Source organism: Mirounga angustirostris, unplaced genomic scaffold (genome assembly GCF_029215605.1).
Source record: "Mirounga angustirostris isolate CCGP_5_RB_7025 unplaced genomic scaffold, mMirAng1.0.hap1 SCAF_15, whole genome shotgun sequence".
Classification (NCBI taxonomy): domain Eukaryota; kingdom Metazoa; phylum Chordata; class Mammalia; order Carnivora; family Phocidae; genus Mirounga; species Mirounga angustirostris.
In genome coordinates, this window is record NW_026991723.1 from 29,100,351 (window position 1) to 29,126,845 (window position 26,495).

Consider the following 26,495-nt stretch of genomic DNA (forward strand, 5'->3'; position numbering starts at 1 on the left):
CCCGGTGGCGCAGGGGTTCCGCTCCGGGTCCCCCGCGCAACCTTCCTGGTTGGGGAGTCCTCGTCTGTAAACCGGGGACATTCGAATGAATATATGTACAACCCTGGGAACGGGGCCTGGCAGCAGCTCTAAGGGTGTATTAATGTATTAATACTTAATGTATTAACCAGCCCTTGACCATTGCGCCTTTGAGGTGTTTCCAGGGAGCGCCTGTTGGAGGCAGCACCGCCAGAAGTCGCCGCGGGCATTCTGCAGGTGCACGGGGGGCGGGGGGGCGTCCGTGGGACGGCTCCTGGGTTTGCTCCTGGTGGTGGGAACCGTGCAACCCGAAATGGGAGGGGGTGGCTCTGAAGAACTGGAATTTCCTTCATGGAGAATAGGATATGTAAATTTTACATGTTTTATTTAATGTTATTTTTTGAAAACTTCCACAACAAAATTTACCATTTTCACCATTTTCACAGGTACAGGGCAGTGGCATTAGGTGCATTCACAGTGTTGTGCAATCGTGGCCACCATCCGTCTCCAGAACTTTCTCATCTTCCCAAAGTGAACCGCTCCCTATTCAACACTAACCTTCCATTCCCTGTCCCCCAGCCCCTGGCTACCACCGATCTGTTTTCTGTCTCTACAAATTTGTCTGCTCTCGTGGAATCACACAGTATTTGCTTTTTTGCGTCTGGCTTAGTTCCCTTAGCAGAATAACCTCAAGTTTGGTCCATGTTGTAGCAGGTGTCAGATCTTCATTCCTTCTATGGCTGAATAACATTCGTGGGATGGACAGACCCCATTTTGTGGATCCCCTGATGTGTCACGGCCCCGCGCCTGTTTGCACCTCTGACTGCTGGGTGGCACTGCCGGGAACACGGTGGACGGACACCTCTCCCGGTTCCCCTTTCCGTTCCCCTGGGGACACAGGACACAGCAGCAGTGTGATTGCTGGGTCACCTGGTGATTGTCACCATTGTTTCTGGGACGTATGCCCTTTAAACGTTATAGTCTCTCCCTCTGTGAAGGACGGTGCCTTTGCCTCCGCCCCGTGTGGCCAAATCAGTCTCTTTTGCTTTGGCGTCTTGATACGGGAAAATGTTTTTACTAATTTGAGTTTCTCACAAGCTGTATTAAATATTTTTTTAAAGTCTCACCAGAGTCCTGTGTATCTCTCCTTCTGTTAACTGTGTGCAATGTTTGTATCGTGGCCCATAAGTCTCTGGGCTGAAGGCCTTCTACTGATCTGGAGAAGAGCATTACAGTTTGGAAATCAGTTATTTGTCATGTGTTGCAAATATTTTTTCCCAGGGTGTTATTTGTATTTCAATTTTTGGTTATTTTAACGCTTCTGTATGGGCAATTTTATTCGTCTTCTGTGGCTTCTGGGTTTTCTGTCTTACATAGAAAGTGCTCCCATTTGGCTGAATTGGAGAATTCATGGATGTTTCCAGGTGATGTGAGCGGAGCCTCAGGCCCTCCCCAGCTCCTCATGCAGGGAAGACCCCTCCCATGCTCCCCACAAAGGACTGAGACGCCTTCTCTGAAGCAGTGGCGAGGGGCTTGGACTCGCAGACCCCAGGCAGGGACTTGGGTGTGTGTGAGCAAGGAAGGCTAAATGAAATAGAAGAACATTCTTTCTATATCAGGTAAGTTGTTTTTATAAACTAGCTTTTTATGTATCTGAGTAATAGGCTCTCTTCCCCCGACTCTTTCCAAACAGAATTGCCAGAGCCTTCTCTGGAGAAAACCCCAGCCCAGACCTCAAGATGCTGACATTTGGTAAAGAGCGTTGAACATTTTATTTTGTAATGTTTCTTTTCACCGAAGAAGTGGAGATCCAACTTGATTTCCCAACACCATCTTTTCTCTGTTGATCAAAATGCTTTTACCATATATTAAAGCCCTTTACAAATCAATTCCACAAATACTTACTGGCATTCTTTTATATGCCTGCAACTATTCCAGGCACCTGTGGTGGAGACCGTTGATGAAGAGTAAACAGAATATGTAGATTACCTGGTGTCTAGGAGTTGTGTGTGTGTGTGGGGGGGAACAAAAGCTGAGGTAGTACAGGGGGAGGGGTGGAGGAGAGTGGGGTGCCACTGTCAATGTCAGGGAGGCCTCATGGAGGCAGTGACCTGTGAGCAGGCAGGGGAACTGGCCTGCATGTCTGGGAGGTCAGGACAGCCCATTCAAAGGCCCTGGGGTTGGAGTGTACCATGTGTTGGAGTCACTGCTGGGGGCCCATCTGGTGGAGCTGGTGGTGGTGGGTGGGTGAAAGGGTTGCAGAGAAAATTAGGAGATGAAGTCGGAGTAAAAGGAGGACCTAGATTGTGTAGGGCCTTGAAAGCCATTTTAAGAATGTTGGGTTTTACTTGAGGTGAGGTGAGGAGCATCTGGAGTGCCTTCAACAGTGGCGTACCACGATCGCAGTGGAGAGAGATCGCCCACACTGCTTGCAGTGGGGTAGAGCGGGAGCAGGGAGACCAGATGGACGATGGCGTCTTAAGAGTGGAGGGCAAGAAATGGTCAGAGTATTCTAATGGATTGGATGTGGGGGTGAGAGAGAGAAGAATCAAGGGTCCAGAATCGGGTGCAAGTCGCTGGGAAAATGGAATTACCAACAACTGATGTGGGAAGATAGTGGGTTTGGGGGGATGGGGTAGAGCTGGTGGAATCAGCTTTGCACATGAGATGGTCATCCGACTTCTGGGGGGAGATGCTTCCTGGGCAGTGGGACACTCAGGCCTGTGGTCCAGGAGGGTGAGTGGCCCCTCTGCACAGAGATGGCATGTGAAAGCCCAGTGTAGGGAGGGTCTGCAGGGCAGAGGCCCAAGGATGGAGCCTGGGGGCTACCCCCAGGAAAAAGGTCAGGGATCAAGAAGGGACCAGCTCGCCAGCTGAGGGGAAGCCCTGGAATGTTCTGCCAGTCAAGGGAAAGCATCAGGGAGGAAGGGACTGATGGGATTAGGGGCTGCCCAGACCTGTGAGGGGACCTGAGAACTGCCTGCTGGATCCACAAGGAGGGGTTACAACCCAGATGGGGTCTCCGTGTGCCCCCCTCGGTCCCATCACCCTGCTGTCATGCTCGAGCCTTAGAGCGTGTGCCAGTGCATGCCCCACTTCATTATACTTCATCCCTGCACTTTCAGACTTTTCCTGGCCGCTCCTCAGTGGTTACTTTTCCATATGAATTTTGGAATCAGATGATCTAGTTTTCTTATTAGGATCCTCTTAAGCCTAATTTATATCTCTGTAACCGTGTTTCTATCCAGGACATCTTTCCAGAAATAAGAACCACCAGCTAGAGCAATAATTCTCGATTGGAGAGTTGGGGGGAGGTCCCCGAGACATTCTGGAGAGTCTCATCACTTCTGGGCCGGTATGTAGTGGCAAGAGGCCAGGGATGCTGCTCACCCCCCTAGAGCGCACATGACACCCCGCCGGAGACTCACCTGCTCCACGCTGTTCTAGCGGTGCTGGAGAAACTCAGCCTCACGGGCCCGCACGCTTCCTGCCAAGGGCCCTCCTCTGCATTTTCCTGCTGAGTGCTTGGATGGTTTCATGGGACTCAACCTCCTCAACTGCTCTAGAAGAGCTTTAAGGATTGATGATACATAGTGTTGTGGAGATTTTTTATTCTCTTCAGCAGCCCAGGCTCTGACCCCTTCCTGCATGTAGGAGACCGCTGGTGGGGTCCAAGGTTCCAGTAATGTCATGGAGGCAAAACAAGCCAGACACCTGCTTTTCCACTTCGCTTCCAGCTGAAGCACAGGTCGGGGACCTGCGACCCATCAGGTGCCCGTGCAGGGACCAGGGCTTCGGAGCAGGGCACAGGGCCCGTCTCCCTGCTGGAGGTGGTGGGCCTTTCAGGACCAAGCTACAAAGGCTCTAAGTGGCAGGTTTTGGTGGTGACAGATTTGGGCACTGTTCTTGACTGCCTGACACGCAGCCTTGTCTGCCCCCCAATTCTGTGGGCTTTTAAATATCCTTTCGATCAATTCCCTTTTACTTTTGACATCGCGCCCAATTCTGTTGCTTGCCACCAAGAATCTGGGCTGGTACACATGGATTCATCATACCGTGAGAAACAGCGGAGGCCGAGATGTTCGACAGTGATCGAACTCAGCTTTTCTACAGAAAAGTTGTGTGGAACTTTCTGTATCAAAGTATCCAAGTTTCCTGCCCTAAACCCCAAGTACAATAAGGGATGATTATGATGTCAGGACTGGGGAAAGGGAAGGCTTACACTGAGGGGTAGGATGTGGACTCATGGGAAAGACTGTGGAACCGGATTTTAGAAGGCTTTAACACATACATCTTTATCTTGCCTTAATGTTGGTTCTTCAGGAGTAAACTGGCTTGGTGATGGGTAGAACCGGACCAGTGTCTGAGAGTCTGTGGGGTCCCCGTGAACAGCAGGGTCACGCAGAGGGAGGAGCCCATGCCCACCCATGAGGAACGGGGCCGAGCGGGGAAGGGCTAACGGCGCACGTGTAACAGAGCAGGACTGCTCACAAGGGGCTCCTTCAGACACGCGGCTTCCGTAACTGGGGAGTGAAGGCAAGCTGCTTCTGAGAAAGGTTGTCATAGTTAATGAATACAAAATTAGGTGTAATGTACGTTTTTATTTATAATAAAAAAAATAAATTACAAATTTAAAAACGCTAACAGATTCCACACATCACAAAGTGCAGGTGACAGGCTTTGCATTAACAGGTGGTCAATGAATGCATAAATGCCTTTTCTCCCCGGTTTTTGGCAGCTCTGTCCTCTGATCACCTCTTGTCGGGACAGTGAATTTACATATTCCCACAGCTTCTCCAGCACGCTTTATCAAAAACTTCATTATTAGGACTTAACGTTTCTCTCCACTTCACAGCTTGCTATTGGTAATAGATCATTTTAGAGCTGTTATCAGATCTCTGAAAACCTCTATCAGGTTCATCCCAGACCCAAGCTGGAGGTTTTGGAAGGACTCCCCCCACTCCCCTCAGGGTTCCTCCTCAGGGGGCACAGGCCACACTGCTGTTGGGCCCTGGCCCCTGCAGGGGGCACTAGCGTTCTTGGAAGCTTGCCCTCCGCAGTAACTTCACTAGACCCTGAAGTAATGCTGAACCAACTCCGAGTCCTCTCAGCCGGATTCCAGTGCACAAGGCCACCCTGCACGGCCCAGTGGGAAGGGGGACAGTAGGAGTGCACAGAAACACCTTTGCCAGTGGCAGTTAAATTCTCTTTATGAATTTTACAAAAACAGATGATCATGGGAGCACGGTGCTGGGGCCTCTCCCAGGGCCTCTGAGGGGCCAGGCAGTGGAAGGCCCTGAAGCTCAAGGCTCCTTAGTGTCCTGATAAATCTGCGCATGGTCTTAGCAACCCCATTCCGCCGTGCTGGGTCTGCCAATGACCTAAGGGCAGGTCCAGTGCGGGCTGGTGGGAGAGACAGGAGAACCTGATGTCCTTTTCCTTCTTGGAGGCTGTCAAGAAAGTCTCAACTTGGCAGCTTTCTTGAACTTGGGAGAGAAAACCCAGAACCCCACTGAAGCCAACCCCGTTGTTAGCCATCTTTCCGGGTTTTCTGTGTCTGCGACCATCAGGTGTCCTCCTTGTTGAAGCTGCTCGTCATTGACTATTCTGCTGGTGGAAGCTGGAGGCATCTGCCCGGCATAGACACTATAGTGGAAAGAAACCCAGTCCAGTTAACCCCACACACAGCCTCTGGGTCTCAGCCTCACTGAGACCTCAGCGCTCCAAGCTCTCCAACAGGGGCACAAGGCTCGGCAGCCTGTGGGGCCTACACGTGCATCCTCACCAGAGCCCATTCCTAGCTCGAACCCTACTTCTTTGAACTTCAAAAAACCGAAAGAACCCACAGGTTCAGACTTTCCCCCACTCCAAGGCAACGGGATGAGGAAGTGGAATTTACTAGATACTTCTCAGCCTGCTCCTGAGTTCCTCTGCCAGGACTGGGTCTCTTCTGGGGTGGCTGGGGGCGGGCTTGCTCAGGAGCAGAAGGAGTACAAGGTACTTGTCTTCCTGGGCTGTCAAGCAGACAGCGTCGCTTCCTCCCTTCCACAGTGCACCCCCCTCCATCTGCACTTAGGGAGACTCCCTCCTCCTCAGAGAAGTGAATGGGATGATGCAGTAACCCTTCTAAAATGGTCGGCATGTGCACCACTGAAGGCCAGGGCCTGCCGGTGAGCCTTCCCGGCTGCCCCTCCAGTTTGGGGAACATTCCTGCTTCCCTTTGTTTCCCCCTGTGGAGCACTTCTCCCCTTGTCAGTGACTTTCTCAAGGAGGGAAAGGCAAGGGGAGAAAGTAAAATCAGTAAACAAACCAGGGCCTGCTCCAGACACAAGAACTGCCTGGCTGCCAGGAGTTCACCGGGGTGAAGACTAAAGCTCTGCCGATCAGATAGTCTGGTCAGGTGCTGACTCAAACGCCCAAGGTTTGGGAGAATTTTGAGGCTTTGTATAGGAATTGGAGATACTACAAACAGGCTGAGGTAAGGTCAGGACAGGAAGGACCCTTTCAGAAATGCAGCTTCAACAGTCTGAGGTGGGTAACAGTCTTGCTGAGAATGAATTTCCAGTGGAAGCACACCGACAACAGGAGTCTGATTCCTGACGGGCCCTCACGTTAGGGATTATTCAGGCTACCAGACGACAGATCCCCTTCTTCATGCCCACAGAGCTGTTCACAGCTTCCATGGCAAACAACACAGAAGAGATGTCCTTGACTCCAAATGAAGCCTACTACTACACGTTTTGATGAAGGCTTTTTATATGAAAGTAATAATGGTGGTAGTTGTGTGGACAGTATTTTATCAGAACATTGCTCAAACTGCAACATTTCTCAAAGGGCAGGCTCAGATCAAACAATTCTTGAATTTTCCAGATCTTTAGGTGGATCCATATACCAAAACAGTAATGCTCCTAACACCACAACCTTTAATCCAACAAAATGTTACTCATACCTCAAACAGGAGCCCAAACTGAAGGTGATTCAGAGATCACTAACACATAAATCAAAGTGGACATGAAGTCCTGACTGACTCAACCACCAGAATGCACAGAGAAAAGCACATAGTCAATGCATATTAAGAATAAACCTGGAAGGGGAAAATTTTTTTAATTGATGTGAAATAAATATTGGGGTTAACCGATTCTTTTATTAGAGATTTCTAATTCCCAGGGCACCTGGGTGGCTCAGTTGGTTAAGCATCTGACTTAGGTCATGATCTCAGGGTCCTGGGATCAGGCCCTCATCAGGCTCCCTGCTCAGCAGGGAGTCTGCTTCTCTCTCTCCCTCTGCCCCTGCCCCCCACTTGTGCTCTCTTTCTCAAATAAATAAAATCTTAAAAAAAAAAATTTTGAATTCCCACTTCGGTTAACTAGACAACTAATCCGTAATCTCTCTATACTCTCCCCTTTCAGCCATCCTTGAGGTCACACAAGCCCCTCTGGTGGCAATGTTTAGCAAACAAAGCAAATACAGTTCCTACTGGAACTGGCTTTATCCCTCTGGCAGGCAGAGCCGTCCTCCACCGCTGAGCAGTGGTCCCGGGCACTACCACTTTGCTGTCGGTCTCGAGCAGGCTCTGTTTCCCTTCTGAGGTGCCTGAGAGACACCTCGATGAAGAATTTCTTAGGGAAGCAAGACAGTGTGGCTTTATCTCAAATCCCTGCGGGTCAAAAGAAACACCAATAATAATAACATGACTTCTGAAAAGAGAGACCTGTGGAAAAGGACTAAGTTACATTCTAAATCGATCAGTGGTTCATGACCCATCTCTTGGTCCAGAGACTTTGAACCACTCAAATAATAGTTGTGTATCTTGGTCTGATACGAGGGAAAATGGAAACAAAAATCTGTTCTCCTATCTAAGCCTTTTCTTTAGTGATTCTCTGGCAGCTGGGCTGAGCAGGTAGGGAATGCTCAAGGCACAATCCAGTCATGAACAATAAACTGGATGGAGTTTGGGTTAAGAACCGGTCTTCTCACTTCATAAAATATGTGCTAGCAGATCTTGCCAAGATGTCTGGCTCATTCTCACTACTCATTCCACGAAGAAATGGTCTCATCATCACATCACGAGGCCGCGGGGAGCCTGGTCCCTGCACGGCAGCTCTGCAGTCAACGGGCCGTGCCGGCTGAGCACAGCTCCGCGAGGAGCTCTCTGGCCAGTTTTCTCGACCTCGGGGCTTCCATGCAGAGATGATCCCATCTGTACAAGGTCTGGTCAAGCAAGCCAGTCATCTCGTGGGTTAACTCATCAGTTGGAGCCATCTGCAATGAGGACAGAGGAGAAAGAAAACTAAAACACTCACCAGACAGATTCATCTCTTGGTCCAGCAAACCAACCGTACCCATCCTTCCCCGAAAAGCAGCTGCATTCTTATTAGCTTCGGAAGGGCTCTTGTTTTGTTTGCAAGGTGACTGACAAAGCAAGTCTGTTCTCAGAGGCTGGCCATCCAGTCAGCAGAGTCATTTCCTAACGATCACCCTCTTCGGACAGAATGGCCCGGAACGCACAAAGGCTACAAATAAGCACCACGTTTCCTGGAATGCCAGTCACAAGCCAGGCGACTATCTGCCGTGGGTAGCGAAGGCAAGTGAACGTGCTGTGGCCTGTCTGCAAAAAGCTCACACTAATATGAGAGCTGGAAACTGCTGGAAGGAAAACGCCACGTGTTCTCACACAAACAGCTTTATAAATGGCATTCTTGAGCTAGCAACCTGGACCCACTTGTTTTTTAATAGACATCTAAGGTTTTAACACCCGATTCTCAAGGGAAGCAGGAAAGGCAGAACTGTTAGCTCTGCTAAATACAGCCTCAAGGCGTTCTCAGTTGTTGGCGCCCAAGTATTTTCCTAAGAATTTCAGCTCAGCAAAAAGGCAAGGGTGAGAATCTCACAACTGAATTGTGTGAAGAATTTACTGTGACTTTTTTAGACACGAGCACATTAAGCAGCCCTGATGTTGAGAGTAATCTATATACTCACTTTGTGTGGGATAGTTTCTATAGACCCCTCAGTCAAATCTTTAATCAGCCATAGCAGCCACAGGTCAGCTTCCCATCCATCTCCACACTGGGCCTTCTGGTGGGAGGCCGCCCGCCCTGGTGCCCTCGGACAATCCCACTGCCCTGGAAACGCTTCACTCCAGGGCCACCACCTCTGACCGGCAGCTCAGGCAGATGCTCCGGCAGCACAGGATGTGCGGGGCACACGGCGACAGCATGAGGTCTCTTCAACTCTGGCTCAGAGGGGCTCTGCCAAGCTGTCGGGGGCAGGCCACCAGACTAGGTGGGGTTCACTGTGCTCTCGGTATCCATATTACCACTGTGTGGTTTTTACTCAGAATCACAGATGCTGTGGATGACCTCTGTCAGATACAGTTCTGTCTTTGTGGATGGATGAAACTGCGTGAGCCTCCCTGGGACACCTTCAAAGAGTTAATCTACTTCCTAGACCCCAAGTGCAGGGAGACCCCAAGTGCAGGGAGAGGGGCTCCCCTGGGCTGTTAGTCTTAACAGCTGACCGTGGAGGCCACCTGTCCTGACCCTGTGTCATCTTCACAAGCCAGCTCAACCTCCACACTGTTCCACTCACGGTCTCTGGTCACATGCCCACCTCCCTGCAGCCCAGGTAGGCAATCTGCATTGTTGGCAGAGATGCATCTGTATAGAGATGAAATTCATTTGAGTTCAACAACTATAGAACTGAACTCTCTATTTCAGATGCTAGCTAACTTACCTGGAACTGCTGTGGACCAGCAACAAAGATGACAGGAGAGAGAAACATGAACTCAGGACAGGACAGGGGGCAGGACAGAGTGAGCCTCAAGGGCAGGAGGAATCCAATCCCAACACCACCCGAGCTGCTTCTGACTCATCCTGGTCAAAGAGGCACATAGGGAGGGAGCAGGGCAAGAAACCTAGTAGCCAGAGGAGCAGAACACCAGGCGTGAAGGGGCAGGGGTTCCGAAGAAGGAGTTCAATGGAAATTCTCAGAAGCCCAAGGCGGGCAGAAGCTGATTACGGGGGCCTGTGCAGGAGCCCAGGGGAGCAGTTTGTAGGGAGTATCCTACAGCAGAAGCTGGAGTATGGGACAATGTGGGAGGTCACAGCCTTTAGACAGGGCACAGACATGCAGCCCCTGTGGTCTGCAGCCTCGAGTGTGCACAGCTCCCCAAAGCTGATGCTGGGATAAGAAGGATAAGACCAGGACCCTGGCTCAGGAGCTGCTCTGCTCGGGCCTTAGTTCACATCAAAGCTGGGTCAGGGATGGAGTCCTGGAAGAGAAGAGAAAGGCTTCTTCCTGCTGGAAGAGAAAGGCCATCCCACCAAAGCCAACACTTCTACCATTTGGCCACCACCTGCTCCCAGGCCAAGGAGACCTGACCCAGGACTCCTTCCACAGTGCTCTGAGTGAGAGGAAGTGATGAGATAGGGGGGCTGAGGAGAAACCCATGAGAGGCTGGCACTGTGCAGAGGACTTCTTCCATCTGTCCTGTCTGTAGCTGCATCAGCCAGGATGCCTTCAACCTGTCATGAGGCCACTGCAGGAAGCCTTCCAGTTAGGAAGTCTGGTATGTTACTAAAAATAGTTTCAAAACACCCACAAGGACAGTGCCAAGGAGGCTCTCTAGACCATGATGCATGGGCTCCAAGGTGCCCAGACAACTACATCTGCTAAAAAGCCAATGTGTAAAGAGAATCATTGGTGTTTTCCCTTCAATGAATTTTTTTGCAGCTGAGCAGACTTATGATATTTTATGAAGATGTACTGGAGTTTTCCACCTTCCCTTAGCCTCAGGTGCAGGCCAGAAGCATTAATGTATGGCTAGGACTGGACTGTTTTGTGGGAATGGGCTGCCCAGGAGAGGCAGCAAACTTGAATTCGTGACATACTCTAGGCTCCTTATTCACAGCACCTCTATGGGAGAGACGTAAGGATGTTCCATTCTGAATGCGGACTGTTTCCCCAGAATGGTGGATATGTGATTGGAATAACCGGAGGAGCATTCTCTGGGCCACTTTCTTCCTCTCTTAGCCCACGGGCAGGGCCAGGCTGGTCATCATCTCTGTGGCCTGTGAAACAAGGCAAACTCTGCAGGGGCCTGATTCTCCATTCCCAAGGTAACAGCATAGGAGATGAGCGGAACAAGAACTCGCTGGGGAGAAGTAAGGCAAAGGCTCCGGGAGGAAGAGCCTGAGTCCCAGCTGCCAGGCTTGAGAAGGCTCCCTCAGGGCAGAAGCTCCATCCACAGGAGGGCATGGTCAGAGATTAGGTGAAAAAAATACCACCAACACTTTCATGACTCAAGAGTGCCTGCTGTTGACTTAGCATGTTGAGAAATAATTGGAATATCCTATTAGTTTCAGGCTTACATCATAGTGATTTGATATTTTTATATGTTATGAAATGATCCCTGTCATGTCTAGTTATGTCATCACACAAAGTTATAATAATATTGACTATATTCCCTATGCTATACATTACATCCTCAAGGACTTATTTTTGTTCATTCGTTTTGTTTTTTAGATTCCGTATGTAAGTGAAGTCATATATTTGTTTTTCTCTGCATGACTTATTTCACTTAGTATATACCCTCTAAGTCCATCCATGTTGTCGCTAATGGTAAGATCTCATTCTTTTCTATGGCTGTGTTATATTCCATTGTGTATATATACCACCTCTTCTTTATCCATTCATCTATTGATGGACACTTAGATTGTTTCCATATCTTATTGTAAATAATGCTGCAATAAACACAGGGGAGCAAATATCTTTTCAAATTAGTGTTTTCGTTTTCTTTAGGTAAATACCCAGTTGAAATTTTTGAGGAACCTTCATATATTTTCCACAGTAGCTGCATCAATTTACATTCCCACCAACAATGCATGAGAGATCCTTTTTCTCCACATCCTTGCCAACACTTGTTTTTCTTGTCTTTGTTTCTAGCCATTCAGACAGGTGTAAGGTGATATCTCATTGTGATTTGGATTTGCATTTCCCTGATGATCAGTAATATTGAACATCTTTTCTTCATGTCTGTTGGCCATCTGTGCACCTTCTTTGGAAAAATGTCTGTTCAGGTCCTCTACCTATTTTATTATTTTTTTTAAGATTTTACTTATTTGACAGAGAGAGACGGTGAGAGAGGGAACACAAGCAGGGGGAGTGGGGGAGGGAGAAGCAGACCCCCTGCTGAGCAGGGAGCCTGATGCGGGGCTCAATCCCAGGATGCTGGTCATGACCTGAGCTGAAGGCAGACGCTTAACGACTGAGCCACCCAGGCGTCCCTGGGTCCTCTACCTATTTTAAATGGATTATTTGTACTTTTGGTGTAGAGTTGTATAAGTTCTTTATATATTTTGGGTATTAGCCTTTTGGCAGATCATTTGCAAATATCTTCTATTTAGTACACTGTCTTTTCATTTTGTTGATGGTTTCCTTTGCTATGAAAGCTTTTTATTTTGGTGTAATCCCAATAGTTTATTTTTGCTTTTGTTTCCCTTGTCTGAGGAGACCTATCTAGGAAAATGTTGCTAAGGCTGATGTCAAAGGGATTATTTCCTATGTTTTCTTCTAGGAGTTTTATGGTTTCAGGTCTCACATTTAGGTCTTTAATCCACTTTTGAGTTTATTTTTGTGTATGGTGTAAGACAGTGGTACAGTTTCATTCTTTTGCATGTGGCTGTCCAGTTTTCCCAGCACCATTTATTGAAGAGACCCCATTGTAGATTCTTGCCTCTTTTGTCATAAATTGACCATATGCATGGGTTTATTTCTGGGTTCTCTATTCTGTTCCACTGATCTGTCTGTTTTTGTGCCAGTACCATAGTGTTTTCATTATTATAGCTTTGTAGTATATCTTGAAATATGGGACCCAAATACCTCCAGCTTTGCTCTTTCTCAAGATTGCTTTGGCTATTCAGAGTCTTTTGTGGTTCCATACAAATTTTCAGTTTATTTGTTGTAGTTCTATGAAAAATACTATTGGTATTTTGACAGGGATAGCACTGAATCTAGAGATTGCTTTGGATAATATGGATATTCGCCCAGTCCATGAGTGTGGTATATCTCTCCATTTGTGTCATCTTCAATTTCTTTCATCAATGTTTTATAGTTTTCAGAGTATAGTCTTTCACCTCCTTGGTTAGTTTATTCCTAGGTATTTAATCTTTTTGGTGCTACTGTAAATGGAATTGTCTTCCTAATTTCTTTCTGCTACTCTCTTGTTAGTGTACAGAAAGCAACAGATTTCTGCATATTAATTTTATATCCTGCAATTTTACTGAATTCATTTATTCTAATAGTTTTTCTGGTGGAGTCTACAGTTTTCTATTTGTAGCATCATGTCATGTACAAATACTGAGAGTTTACTTCCTCCTTATCAATATGGATGCCTTTTATTTTTTTTTTCTTGTCTGATTGCTATGGACAGTACTATGTTGAATAAAACTGGCAAGAGTGGATGTCCTTGTTTTGTTCCCACTTTTAGAGGAAAAGCTCTCAGTTTTCTCCATTGAGTATGATGTTAGCTGTGGGTTTGTCATATACGGTCTTTATTGAGATACCTTCCATTTAAACTTACTCTGTTGAGAGTTTTTATCATAAAGGGGTGTTTAATTTTGTCAGATGCTTTTTCTACAAATATTAAAATGTCATATGATTATTATCCTTTGTTTTCTTAATGTGGTATGTCACAATGATTGATTTGCAAATACTGAACTATCACCCCCAGAATAAATCCCACTTGGTCATGGTGAATCATACTTTTAATGTATTGTTGAATTTGGCTTGCTAATATTTTGCTAAAGATTTTGCATCTATGTTCATCAGGAATAGTAGCCTGTAATTTTTTTTGTGTGGTGCTTTTGGTTTTGGTATGAGGGTAATATGCTGGCACTACAGAATATATTTAGAAGTTTTCCCAGTTAACAAAACAAAGAGGCAACCCACAGAATGGGAGAAGATATTTGCAAATGACACTACAGATAAAGGGCTGGAATCCAAGATCTATGAAGAAGAACTTCTCAAACTCAACACCCAAAAAACAAATAATCAAGTCAAAAAGTGGGCAGAAGATATGAAAAGACACTTCTCTGAAGAAGACATACAAATGGCTAACAGACACATGAAAAAATGTTCATCATCATTAGCCATCACGGAAATCCAAATCAAAACCACATTGAGATACCACCTTACACCATTTAGAATGGCAAAAATGGACAGGGAAAGAAACAACAAATGTTGGAGAGGCTGTGGAGAAAGGGGAACCCTCTTACACTGTTGGTGGGAATGCTAGTTGGTACAGCCACTTTGGAAAACAGTGTGGAGGTTCCTCAAAAATTTAAAAATAGAGCTACCCTATGACCCAGCAATTACACTCCTGGGTATTTACCCCAAAGACACAGATGTAGTGAAAAGAACGGCCATATGCACCCCAATGTTCATAGCAGCAATGTTCCGCAATAGCCAAACTGTGGAAAGAGCCGAGATGCCCTTCAACAGATGAATGGATAGAGAAGATGTGGTCCATATATACAATGGAATATTACTCAGCCATCAGAAAGGATGAATACCCAACTTTTACATCAACATGGATGGGACTGGAGGAGATTATGCTAAGTGAAATAAGTCAAGCAGAGAAAGTCAATTATCATATGGTTTCACATATTTGTGGAACATAAGGAATAGCATGGAGGACATTAGGAAAAGGAAGGGAAAAATGGGGGGTAGGGGTGGAATTGCAGGGAGAGATGAACCATGAGAGACTATGGACTCTGAGAAACAAACAGGGTTTTAGAGGGGAGGGGGGAGGGGGGATTGGTTAGCCCGGTGATGGGTATTAAGGAGGGCACGTACTGCATGGAGCACTGGGTGTTATACGAAAACAATGGATCGTGGATCACCACATCAAAAACCAATGATGTATTGTATGATGACTAACATAACATAATAAAATTAAAAAAAAAAAAAAGAAGTTTTCCTTCCTCTTCTGTATTTTTGGAATGGTTTGAGGAGAAGAGGTATTAACTTTTCTTTAAATGTTTGGAAGAATTCACCACTGAATCAGTCTGGTCATAGACTTTTGTTTTTTTGGGAGTTTTTGATAACGGATTCAATTTTATTACTAGTAATTGGTCTGTTCAGATTTTCTATTTCTTCCTGATTCAGTTTGGGAAGACCATATGTTTCTAGGAGTTTATCCATTTATTCTAGGTTGTCCAGTTGGATCTCACATAATTTTTCATAATAGTCTCATAATCCTTTGTATTTCTGTGGTTTTGGTTGTTACTTCTCCTCTTTCATTTCTGATTTTATTTAGGTCTTCTTTTTTTCTGCTTAAAGGTTTATCAATTTTGTCTATCTTCTCAAAGAACCAGCTCTTGTTTTCATTGATCCTTTTGTTTCTTTTCTTTTTTTGTCTCAATTTCACTTATTTCTGCTCTGAACTTTATTATTTCCTTCCTTACACTAACTTTGGGCTTTGTTCATTTTCTACTTCCTTTAGGTGTAAGGTTAGATTGAGATTTTTCTTGTTTCTTACAGTAGGCCTGTATTGCTATAAACTTCCCTCTCAGAACTGCTTTCACTGTATCCCCAAAATGTTGAACCATTGTTTTCATTTTGTCTCTATGCAGTTTTCTGATAGCCTCTTTGATTTCTTCATTGACCCACTGGTTCTTTAGTACCATGTTGTTTAGCCTCCATGTATTTGTTTTTTTGTTTGTTTTTTCATTTTTTTCTTGTGATTGATTTCTAGTTTCATACTATAGTGTTTGGGAAAGATGCATGGTATGATTTCAGTCTTCTTAAATTTATTGAGATCTGTTTTGTTACCTAACATGTGCTCTATCCTGGAGAATGTTCTGTGTGCACTTGAAAAGAATGTGCATTCTGGTGTTTTGGGGTATAACGTTCTGGGGTCAAAGACACTGTTTCCTTATTGATTTTCTGCCTGGATGATCTAGTCATTGGTATAAGTGGGGAAAACCCTCTACTGTTATTGTATTACTGGCAATTTCCCCCTTTATATCTGTTCATATTTGCTTTATGTATTTAGGTGCTTCAATGTTGGGTGCATAGATATTTATAACTGTTATATCCTCTTGGTAGATTGATGCCTTTTCATTACATAATGCCCTTGTCTTTTGTTACAGTCTTTATTTTGAAGTCTATTTTGTCTAAGTCTTGCTACTCTGCCTCTCTCTCTCTCTCTCTTTTTTTTGTTTCCATTTGCATGGAATATCTTTTTCCATCCCTTCACTTTCAGTCTGTATGTGTCTTTAGGTCTAAAGAGAGTCTCTTGTAGGCAGCATATACAGGTAGGTATGTATTGCCATTTTGTTCTTGTTTTCTGGTTGTTTTTGTAGTTCTTCTCTTTTCTTTTTTTAAAGATTTTATTTATCTATTTGAGAGAAACAGAGCATGAGCAGAGAGAGGGAGAAGCAGACTCCCTGGAAGCAGGGAGCCTGATGCGGGGCTTAATCCCAGGACTCCGAGATCATGACCTGAGCCAAAGACAGACGCCCAACCGACTGAGCCACCCAGGCGCCTGGAGTTCTTTTCTTTCATTTCATCTCTTGTTCTCTTTCCTTATGATTGATGGCTTTCTTTAGTGTTATGCTTGGCTTTCTTTCTCTTTATTTTTGTATATCTATTATAAGTTTTTGGTTAGTGACCATCATGAGGTTCATATGTAACATTCTAATTATATAGCAGACTACATTAAGTTGATAGTCACTTAAGTTTGAACACACTCTAAAAGAACTTCAGTTTTACCTTCCCACCCAATGTAATATATACTACTACTTTTTGCTACATTTGTCTCTTAACCATACTAGCTTGATAAGTGATTGCTCTACTATCTTTACTATGTGTTTCTTTTTACTCATGAAATTTTTTCCTTTTATAATTTTCTTACTTCCAATTACGGCCTTTTCTTTTCCACTAAGAGAATTCCATTTAACATTTTTTGTAAGACTGGTTTAGTGAGGATGAACTCCTTTGACTTTTGTTTATCTAGAAAACTATCTCTCTTTCAATTCTGAATGATAATCTTGCCAAGAGAGTATTCCTCCTTGTATTTTTTTTCCCCGTTCATCCCTTTAAGTCCCTCATATGTTACTAGTTGGTTCTCTCTTTCTGCTTTTAAAATTCTCTCTTCATCTTTAATCTCTGACATGTTACTTATTACATGTCATGGTGTAGACCTCCTTAAGTTCATCTTGTTTGAACTTCATCTGTGCTTCCTGAACCTGGATGTCTGTTTCTTTCCCCAGGCTAGCAAAGTTTTCAGCTATTATTTCTTCAAATAAGTTTTCCGACCCTTTCTCTTTTCTTCTCTGGGACCCCTATTAATGCAAATGTTTGTTCACTTAATGTTGTCCAAGACACCCCTCCCCTTAACCTCATTTTTAAAAATCCTTTTTTTTCTGCTCAGCTTGGGTGTTTTTCCATTACCCTGTCTTTCAGATCATTGATCCATTCTTCTGCATCCTCTAATCTGTTGATTCCCTCTAGTGTATTTTTCATTTCAGTTATTGTATTCTTCATCTCTTGATTGATTCATTTTTATATTTTCTATCTCTTTGTTAAAGTTCTCAGTAAGTTCAGCCACTCTTCATTCTGTTGAGTATCTTTATGATCATTACTTTGAACTCTTTGTAACAGGTAGATTGGTTATCTCCATTTCATTCAGTTTTTTTTTCTCCTGAGGTTTTGTGCTTTTTCTTTTGTTTGGAGCATATTCCTCTGTCTCTTCATTTTGCCTGACTTTCAGTGTTTGTTTCTATGAATTCAGTGGTACAGTTACTTCTCCTAAACTTGAAAGAATGGTCATCTTCTGTGTAGACTGTGTGTGCCTGGTGACTTTGACTAGATGCCTGGATCTGTGTCTGGTGTTGGTTGGGGGTCCCAGGATGCTCTGTGCAAGGGGCCCGTGATGGGACAGCAGAGGCCAAGTGAATGCTGACCAGGGCTGTCCTGGTCTGCACTGTGCTGGGTGGGAAGGCTTGGGCTAGTATAGACTAGAGGCCCAGGCTCACTGAGGTGATAGGCTGGCTGGGGCACCTGGACCCTGCTCCCGTCCATTCTATTAAGGTGGGGGGGAATATAAACCATGGTGCTTGCCCAGCCCTTTGATCTGGAGAGAGTCTGCCCCTGCCCAATGACTGGAAAGGTTCTAGGGATGGATCCTTTATATTCTAGTCGTTCTTTTAAATTACATTTTTCTGTTCCCCAGGGTGTCTGGAACTGTGTGGGCTAGAGGCATGGGGCTTGCTGAGGTGGCAGGCTGGCTTTGGTGCCCAGACCCGGCTCATGTCTGTGCTATGAAGGTGAAGGAAGAACATAAATCATGGTGCTCACCAGCCCCTCTAACCCAAAGAATTGCAGCAGCTCTCCCATTGTTCAGAAGGGCTCTAGGGCTGATTCCTTTATAATTTTAAACCAAGGCTTTTTTTTCTGTGCCCCAGGGCAGACAAATCTATTCATGGTCTCTCAGTACTATCCCTCTCCACTGTAGTTGGGGATTTCCCTTCATTACCGTTGTCTCCATCTTTCTTGCCATTCTGTATGTGGTCTATCTTCTGTTGTGCAGAAGCTGTTCAGTCAGCCCTCAGTTCTTCAGGAGGAATTGTTCTATAAATAGGCATAGATTCGGTGTGTCCACGGAAATAGGCGAGTTCAGCATCTTCCTACATTGCCATCTTGGACCAGAATTCATGACTTAATTATTTTATAACTGGAAGTTTGTACCTCTTAATCCCCTTCACCTGTTTTACCTCCCCCACCCCCAACAACCACCACTCTGGTAACTATCAATTTGTTCTATCTATGAGTCTGTTTCCATTTTATTTTGCTTTTTCATTTGTTTTGTTTTTAAGTTTTCTTATTTTTTTTAAATAGTTAAGGACATTTTAATTTTATCTATCTACTTTAAGTAAGCTCTATGTGGGGCTTGAACTCATGACCCCAAGATCAAAAGTCACATGCTCTGTCAACTGAGCCAGCCAGGTGCCCCTGTTTTGTTTTTTAGATTCCACATATAAGTGAAATCATATGGCATTTATATTTCTCTTTTATTTATTATTATTATTTTTTAAAAATCCTTCTCTTTCTTATTTCACTTAGCCAAATACCCTCAAGGTCTATCCATGTTGTGGCAAATGGCAAGATTTCATTTTTTTCTTTTCATTTTTTATGGCTGAGTAATATTCCATATATATTCCACAACCTTTTTAGCCTTTCATGTACTGACAGACACTTAGGTTGCTTCCATATCTTGGCTATTATAAATAATGCTACAATGAACATAGGGCTGCATATGGTCTTTTTGAATTGGTGTTTTTGTTTTCTTCAGATAAATACCTAGAAATAGAATTGCTGGATCATAAGTAGTTGTATTTTTAGTTTTTTGAGGGACTTCCATATTGTTTTCTATAGTGGCTGCACCAATTTACATTCCCATCTGTAGTGTATAAGGTTCTCTTTTCTCCACATTCCTGTCAACACTTACTTTGTGTCTTTTTGATAATAGCCCATCTAACAGGTGTGAGGTGATAGGTGTCTGTGGTTTTGATTTCCGGTTCCCTGATGGCTAGTCATGATGAGCATCTTTTCAAGCATCTTTTGGTCATCTGTATTTCTTTGGAACAAATGTCTGTTTAAGTCCTCTGCCCATTTTTTAATCAGGTTTTTTTTTTTTTTTTTAGATTAAGTTCTTTATATATTTTGGATATTAACCCCTTAGCAGATGTATGATTTGCAAATTTCTCCTCCCATTCAATAGGTTATGTTTTCATTTTGTTGATGGTTTCCCTCACTGTGCAAAAGCTTTTTAGTTTGATGTAATCAATTTATTTTATTTTAGCTTTTGTTGCCCTTGTTTGAGACTGGTTCAAAAAAATATTGCTAAGATTGATGTTGAAGAGCTTACTGCCTATGTTTTTTCTTCTAGGAGTTTTATGCTTTTAGGTCTTATATTCAAGTCTTTAATCCATTTTGAATTTACTTTTGTAAAGATAGTGGTCCAGTTTTCCCAGCACCATTTATTAAGTGTCTTTTCCCCATTGTATATTCTTGCCTGCATTCTTATAGATTAACCACATATGTATGGATTTATTTCTGGACGCTCTATTCCATTGATCTCTATGTCTGTTTTGTGCCAATACCATACTGTTTTGATTATGATAGCCTTGTAGTAATATTTGAAATCAGGGCATGTGTTACCTCCACCTTTGTTCTTTCTCAAGACTGCTTTGGCTATTTGGGATCTTTTGTGGTTCCCAAAATTTAGATTTCTTTGTTCTAATCTGTGAAAGATGCCATTGGTATTTTGGTGGGGATTACAATGAATCTGCAGATTGCTTTGGGTAACAATTTTAACAATATTAATTCTTCCAATCAATAAGCACAGAATATCTTTCCATTTATTTGTGTTGTCTTCAATTTCTTCCATCAATGTCTTATAGTTTTCAGAGTATAGGTCTTTTCATCTCTTTGGTTAAATTTATTCCTACAGGGTGCCTGGGTAGCTCAGTCCGTTAAGCATCTGCCTTCAGCTCAGGTTATGATCCCAGGGTCCTGGGATCAAGTCCTGCATTGGGCTCCCTGCTCAGAAGGGAGTCTGCTTCTCCCTCTCCCTCTGCCCTGACCCCCTGCTCGTGTGTGCTCACTTGCTCTCTCTCTCTCTCAAATAAATAAAATCTTTTACAAAAGTGAATTTAGGGGCACCTGGGTGGCTCAGTTGTTAAGTGTCTGCCTTCAGCTCAGGTCATGATCCCGGGGTCCTGGGATCGAGCCTGCACTGGACTCCCTACTCCGTGGGAAGCCTGCTTCTCCCTCTCCCACTGTTTTCTTAATTTTGCCTTCTGATGCTTCATGATTAGTGTATAGAAATGTAAACCATTTCTGTATGGTAATTTTGTATCCTGTGACTTTACTAAATTCATTTATTAGTTCTAATAGTTTTTTGGTGGAGTCTTTAGGGTTTTCTAAATATAGTACTATGTCATCTGCAAATAGTGACAGTTTTATTTCTTCCTTACCAATTTGGGTGCTTTTTTTCTTGTCTGATTGCTATGGCTAGGACCTCCAGTGATATGTTGAATAAAAGTGGTCAGAGTAGCATCCTTGTCGTGTTCCTGATCTTAGAGAAAAAGCTTTCATCCTTTTTTCACCATTGAGTATAATGTTAGCTGTGGGTTTGTCATATATGGCCCCTATTATTTTGAGGTACATTCCTTCTATACCCACTCTATTGAGAGTTTTTATCATAAATGGATGTTTAGTTTTGTCAGATGCTTTTCTGCATCTATTGAGATGATCGTATGACTTTGGTTTATGAATATTTTGTTGAGGACTTCTGCATGTATGTTCATCAGGGATTTTGGCCTGTAGTTTTTTATGTGTGTGTGGTGTCCTTATCTGATTTTGGTGGCCTCACAAATATGTTTGAAAGCATTCCTTCCTCTTCAATTTTTTGGAATAATTTGAGGATAGTCATTAACTCTTATTTATTTATTTATTTATTTATTCATTCATTCATTCATTTCCAGAGAGTGAATGGGGAAGGGGCAGAGGGAGAGGGAGAGAGAGAATATTAAGCAGGCTCTGCACCCAGCATGGAGCCCAACGCAGGGCTTGATCTCACGACCCTGACATCATGACCTGAGCTGAAATCAAGAGTTGGTCGCTTAATCAACTGAGCCACCCAGGCGCCCCATTAGTTCTTCTTTAAATGTTTGGTAGAATTCACCTGTGAAGCTGTCTGGTCCTGGAATTTTGTCTTTTGGGAATTTTAAAATAACTGATTCAATATCATTACTTATAATGAGTCTACTCAGATTTTCTCTTTCTTCATGACTCAGTCTTGGATGGTTGCTTGTTTCTAGGAATTTATCCCGTTTCTTCTAGGTTTTCCAACCTGCCTGGGGAAGGGAGCAATTTATTAGTGTATAGTTGTTTGTAGTAATCTCTTATGATCCTTTGTATTTCTGTGATTTCAGCTGTAATTTCTTTCATTTCTGATTTTATTTCAGCCCTCTCTTTTTTTCTTGATGATTCTGGCTGGAGATTTTCAATTTTATCTTTTTAAAGAACCAGGTTTTAGTTTCATTTATCTTTTCATGTGTGTGTGTGTGTGTGTGTGTGTATGTGTGTGGTCCCTCTTCCATTTATTTCTGCTCTGATCTTTATTATTCCCTTACTTCTACTAACTTTGGGCTTTGTTCTTCTCTTTGTAGTTTCTTTAGATATAAAGGTAGAAAGTTAGGTGGTTTATTTGGGATTTCCTATTTCTTGAGGTGGGCCTGTATTGCTATGAACTGCTCTTTCAACTGCTTTTGCTGTGTGTCATAAATTTTGGAAAGCTGTTCCCATTTTCATTTGTCTCACGGTATTTCATTTGTCTCAGGTGACAAAAATGCCTCCAACACGTTCATGATTCAAAAGTGCCTGTTGCTGACTTTTTGAAATAACTGAGTAGGTATTTTGTTGAATGTCCCTCAAATGGGGCTTGTCAATTACTTTTCTCAATATTAGACTGGGGCTACAGGTTTTGGGGAGGAAGACCACAGAAGTGCCACTTTCATCACAATATACTAAGGGTATCTACAGTCAACACGACTTATCACTGTTCCTGTTGACTTTGATCACTTGGCTGAGGTAGTGGCTGAAAAGCGACTATTACAACTTATACCTGGCCAGAGATAAAACGTTAGTTGGTACTGAGGTCTATAGACACATGGACATTTTTTAGCTCTCACCTATGATGTTCATCCACCCTAAACAGACTTGAAATAAAGTGAGGTATGCACTGTATAAAACGATACAAGAGATTTTGTGCTGGGGTGGGCCCTGAGGAGATGGCACCTAGCATGTGTTAACAGGTGAGTCCTCTTCTGCTCTTGGCAATGCCCAAGCTCTTGAGAGGCCTTCTGTCTGAACACGAGAGGCAGGACTGACAGGCTGGCTGCTGTGGCCTGCCTGCTCAATGCTGACTGTTCTACTAGGACTGAGGAGAACCTCCTCAGTGCTGGCTTCTGAGGTTCTTGGCAGTCCCACTTATCACTGGGACTCCCCTCATATTCACATTCAAACAGAACCTGCCCAGGGAAGGGAGCAAGACGGGGTTTTCTGGGTGCTGAGACCATTCTTTTCTTGATTTGGTTGCTGGCTGCATAGTTATTTTTGGTTTATGAACATTAATCAAGCTGTACATTTTCTGCATGTATATTATATGTTAATAAAAAATAAAAACAAAAGCAAGTAAAAATTCTAAGAGCCAGCTTGTGGATGCTTTTTAAATTTGCTCTTTTATCCATTTTTAAGTGGACAATTCATTGGCATGAAGTAAATTCATAGTACTGTACAACCATCACTAACCATCACTATTACCCATTTCCAGAACTTTTTTTTTTTTATCCCAGTCAAGCTCTCCATCCCTCTCCCCTGCCCAGCTTTTGGTAACTTCTATTCTACTTTTTGTCTCTATAAATTTGCTATTCTAGGTACCTCATATAAGTGAATCATACAGTACGTGTCCTTTTGTGTCTTGCTTATTTCAGCATAATGTCCTCAAGGTTCATCCATTTGGTAGCATGTATTAGAACTTCATTCATTTGTAGGGCTTAAAAATATCCCATTGTATGTACCGACCACACTTTATTTATCCATTTATCTGCTGATGGACACTTGGGTTGTTGTGCATATTGGCTATTGTGCATAATGCCACTGTGAACAGGGGTGGCTAAGTGTCTGTTTAATTCTATAAATTCTTTTACAGAGAAATAGAATTGCCAGATCATATGGTAATTCTGGTTAACTTTTTCAGGAACCATCAAAGTCTTCCACAGTGGCTGTACAATTTTAATATTCCCCAATGGAAATATATGAGACTTCCAATTTTTTTCTTTTTCCTTTTTTTGAGAGTTCCAATTTCTCTACATCCTCACCAATACTTGTTCTTTTCCATTTTGTTTTGTTTATAATAGCCATCCTAGTGGGTGTGGAGTATGACCTCATTCTGGGTTTTGATTTGCACTTCCCTAATGGCTAATACTGTTGAGCATTTTTTCACGTGTTTGATGGCCACCTGTATATCTTCTTTGGAGAAATGTCAATTCTAATCTGTTTTGACCTTTGATCAAATCCGATCTGACCTTTGATTTAGATTTTTTCTATTGCTAAGGTGTAAGAATTCCTAATATATTGTGGATACTAAACCCTTATCAGATATATGGTTTCCAAATGTTTTCTTCCCATTCCATGTCTTTTCACTGTCTTACTAATATCTTATAATGAACAAGAGGTTTTTAATTTTGATGAAGTTCAATTTATCTACTTGTTGTTGTTGCCTGTGCCTTTGGTGACATTATCCAAGAAGTCACTGCCTAAGCCAATGCCATGAATAATACTCACTTTTGACTTGGACCATTCTTTATCTCTTATGTCAGCTGGGTTTCAGGAAGGAATTCACTGTAATTAACAAACATTTTTTTTTTTTTTTAATTAACAAACAAAACTCTTTGGATTGCTACAGTGAACACACCTCACTGAAGTCTTGGTCCTCTTTGTGAGGAAGGGAGTCATGCAATGTAGCTAAAAGAATAAGTACATGAGGACACAGAAGAACTAGCTTTGGCTATGGGCCCTGGGAGCAAGCTGTGACCTAGAAGAAGTCACCTCCTTTCTCTGAGCCTCCATTTTCTCTTCCATGTCATGAAGGTGTTGCGAGGGGTAGGCTCTGGGGTCTCAACTGTCAATTTCATTGCCTGTCCTTCCATGTTTGGATAGCACCCTGGTACACACATTCGTCAAAGGCCAGACCTTTGGGCAGACAATCCACCTCTTCCCTGGAATGTGAGTGAGACTTAGCATGCTAGAAAAGGGGAGACTTACAAGGGTGATGACTTCCCGGGCAATCACATGGCCGCCAGGAGCCCAGAGCAGGAAGTTCAGGACGAGGCGCCTGATCAGCTGTTGACACAAAGGTGGTCTGGGGTCTCTGTCTCGGCTCTCTGCAGCTGCTGCCTGCAGATCCTTGGCTGAGAGAGTCGGACTTCTGAACAGCTTCTTGAGGTGGCCGAGCACTGCCTTTACCTCTATCTGGGAAGTATAATGTCAAAGGTGAGATATTAGGGAAGAATCAACACAAGCATAATTCTAGGACTGATTTGGGACTTTGAAGCAACCCCCAGAAAGACGAGAGGACTGGCGCCCGAGGGAAGGCAGAGAGAGGCGACTCATGTCTGAGCTTACACACTGCTCCACACAAACCCAAATGGGCGTAATGGAAATTTCTTGACTTTCTTTCGTCTTGCTCACTAAGCAGCCAAGGCACCATGCCAGGAATTGACCTTTTTTTTTTTTTTTTTTAAAGAAAGGAAATGGAGAAAAGTCCTCAGCAGAATGTAGTCAGATTTTTATATTGTGGGAAAAAGAACAAAAAGCTCCTTGAAGACTCGCTCACTATCACAGCCACAAATCAATTAAAGCCCCATGCAACTGGACCTCCACTGAGCCAATGTTCTGATAAGAATGAGTTTGCCTTTTGCCTTTTGCTATCTTTGAGGGATGGAAACACACACACACACACACACACACCACATTTGTTTTGTTTTAGACACAGGGACAGTCTGTTCATACATGTTTAAAGCCCAAGCAGAGGTCACAAGTCTGTGGAATCCACATAATAATGGTGATTGTTATAGGTCTGTGGGTTGTTTTTGCATAAAAAATACTTATTTCATGCTGAGACTTCTGCTTGCTAGAAGAATGGTATCAAGTTGTGACTTGGAAACAAAGAAAAAACTGAAAGCCATAGATCCAAAATGCCACATGGCACTCATGAACAGCTATGTTCCGTCATTTTCGGAAGAATACTTAGGCCTATTCTGAGAATTCCCATGACCAATTTTATGGATTTTGTGTGAGTCTTTTTTTTTTTTTTTTCCTGGAAGTTAAGGCCTCATTCAATGAAGTCTGTCATAAACTCCAGTACACTAGGAGTGCTGTGTGAGCTATTCTGACCACAGTCCAAGACCGTGAGAAACTGCACCATGGGGCTCTTCCACGGAGAATGGCAGCATTCCAACAGGAGAGGGCTACTCTCTCACCACCTCCTCCTGTCAGCTGGGCCCAGCCTGCCCTCATCTGATGGCATCTATGGGAGCCCAAGACCCTCCTCTCATCTAAATGGTGTGCAAAAATGTCAGAGCTTAGGAAGTTATGCCTTCATATCCATTTTGTTCTTGACTGAAGAAAATCTTGATTTTCTACCCTTGTCCAGTACTCCCTAAGACTGGTCTTCTTCATCCCAGACCATCTTTCCCTTTAAATGCCTTCCATGTCCATAAGCTTCTACCTGACATGCCAAAACTTTTTTTTAATTTTTTTTTTAAAGATTTTATTTATTTGACAGAGAGAGAGAGTGATCGCAAGTAGGCAGACAGGGAGGCAAAGGGAGAGGGAGAAGCAGGCTG

General features: G+C 43.6%; 1 protein-coding gene across 13 annotated transcripts in view; it reads right to left on the reverse strand.

Moving 5' to 3' along the window:
• Positions 1-4,599: 4,599 nt before the first annotated feature.
• Positions 4,600-26,495, reverse strand: part of FANCC (FA complementation group C) — a 284,485-nt gene continuing 262,589 nt past the window's right edge. For 11 of the 13 annotated variants that reach the window (XM_064579759.1, XM_064579761.1, XM_064579762.1 and 8 more), the window contains 2 exons: positions 24,913-25,119; positions 4,600-8,280 (listed from right to left, as the gene is read on the reverse strand). In XM_064579759.1, the coding sequence (XP_064435829.1) occupies positions 8,128-8,280; positions 24,913-25,119 (360 nt within the window). In that variant the 3' untranslated portion in view covers positions 4,600-8,127. Of the gene's footprint in view, positions 8,281-14,569; positions 21,942-24,912; positions 25,120-26,495 lie in introns of those variants that run through there. The other 2 variants (XR_010407814.1, XM_064579769.1) reach the window with 2 other exon arrangements.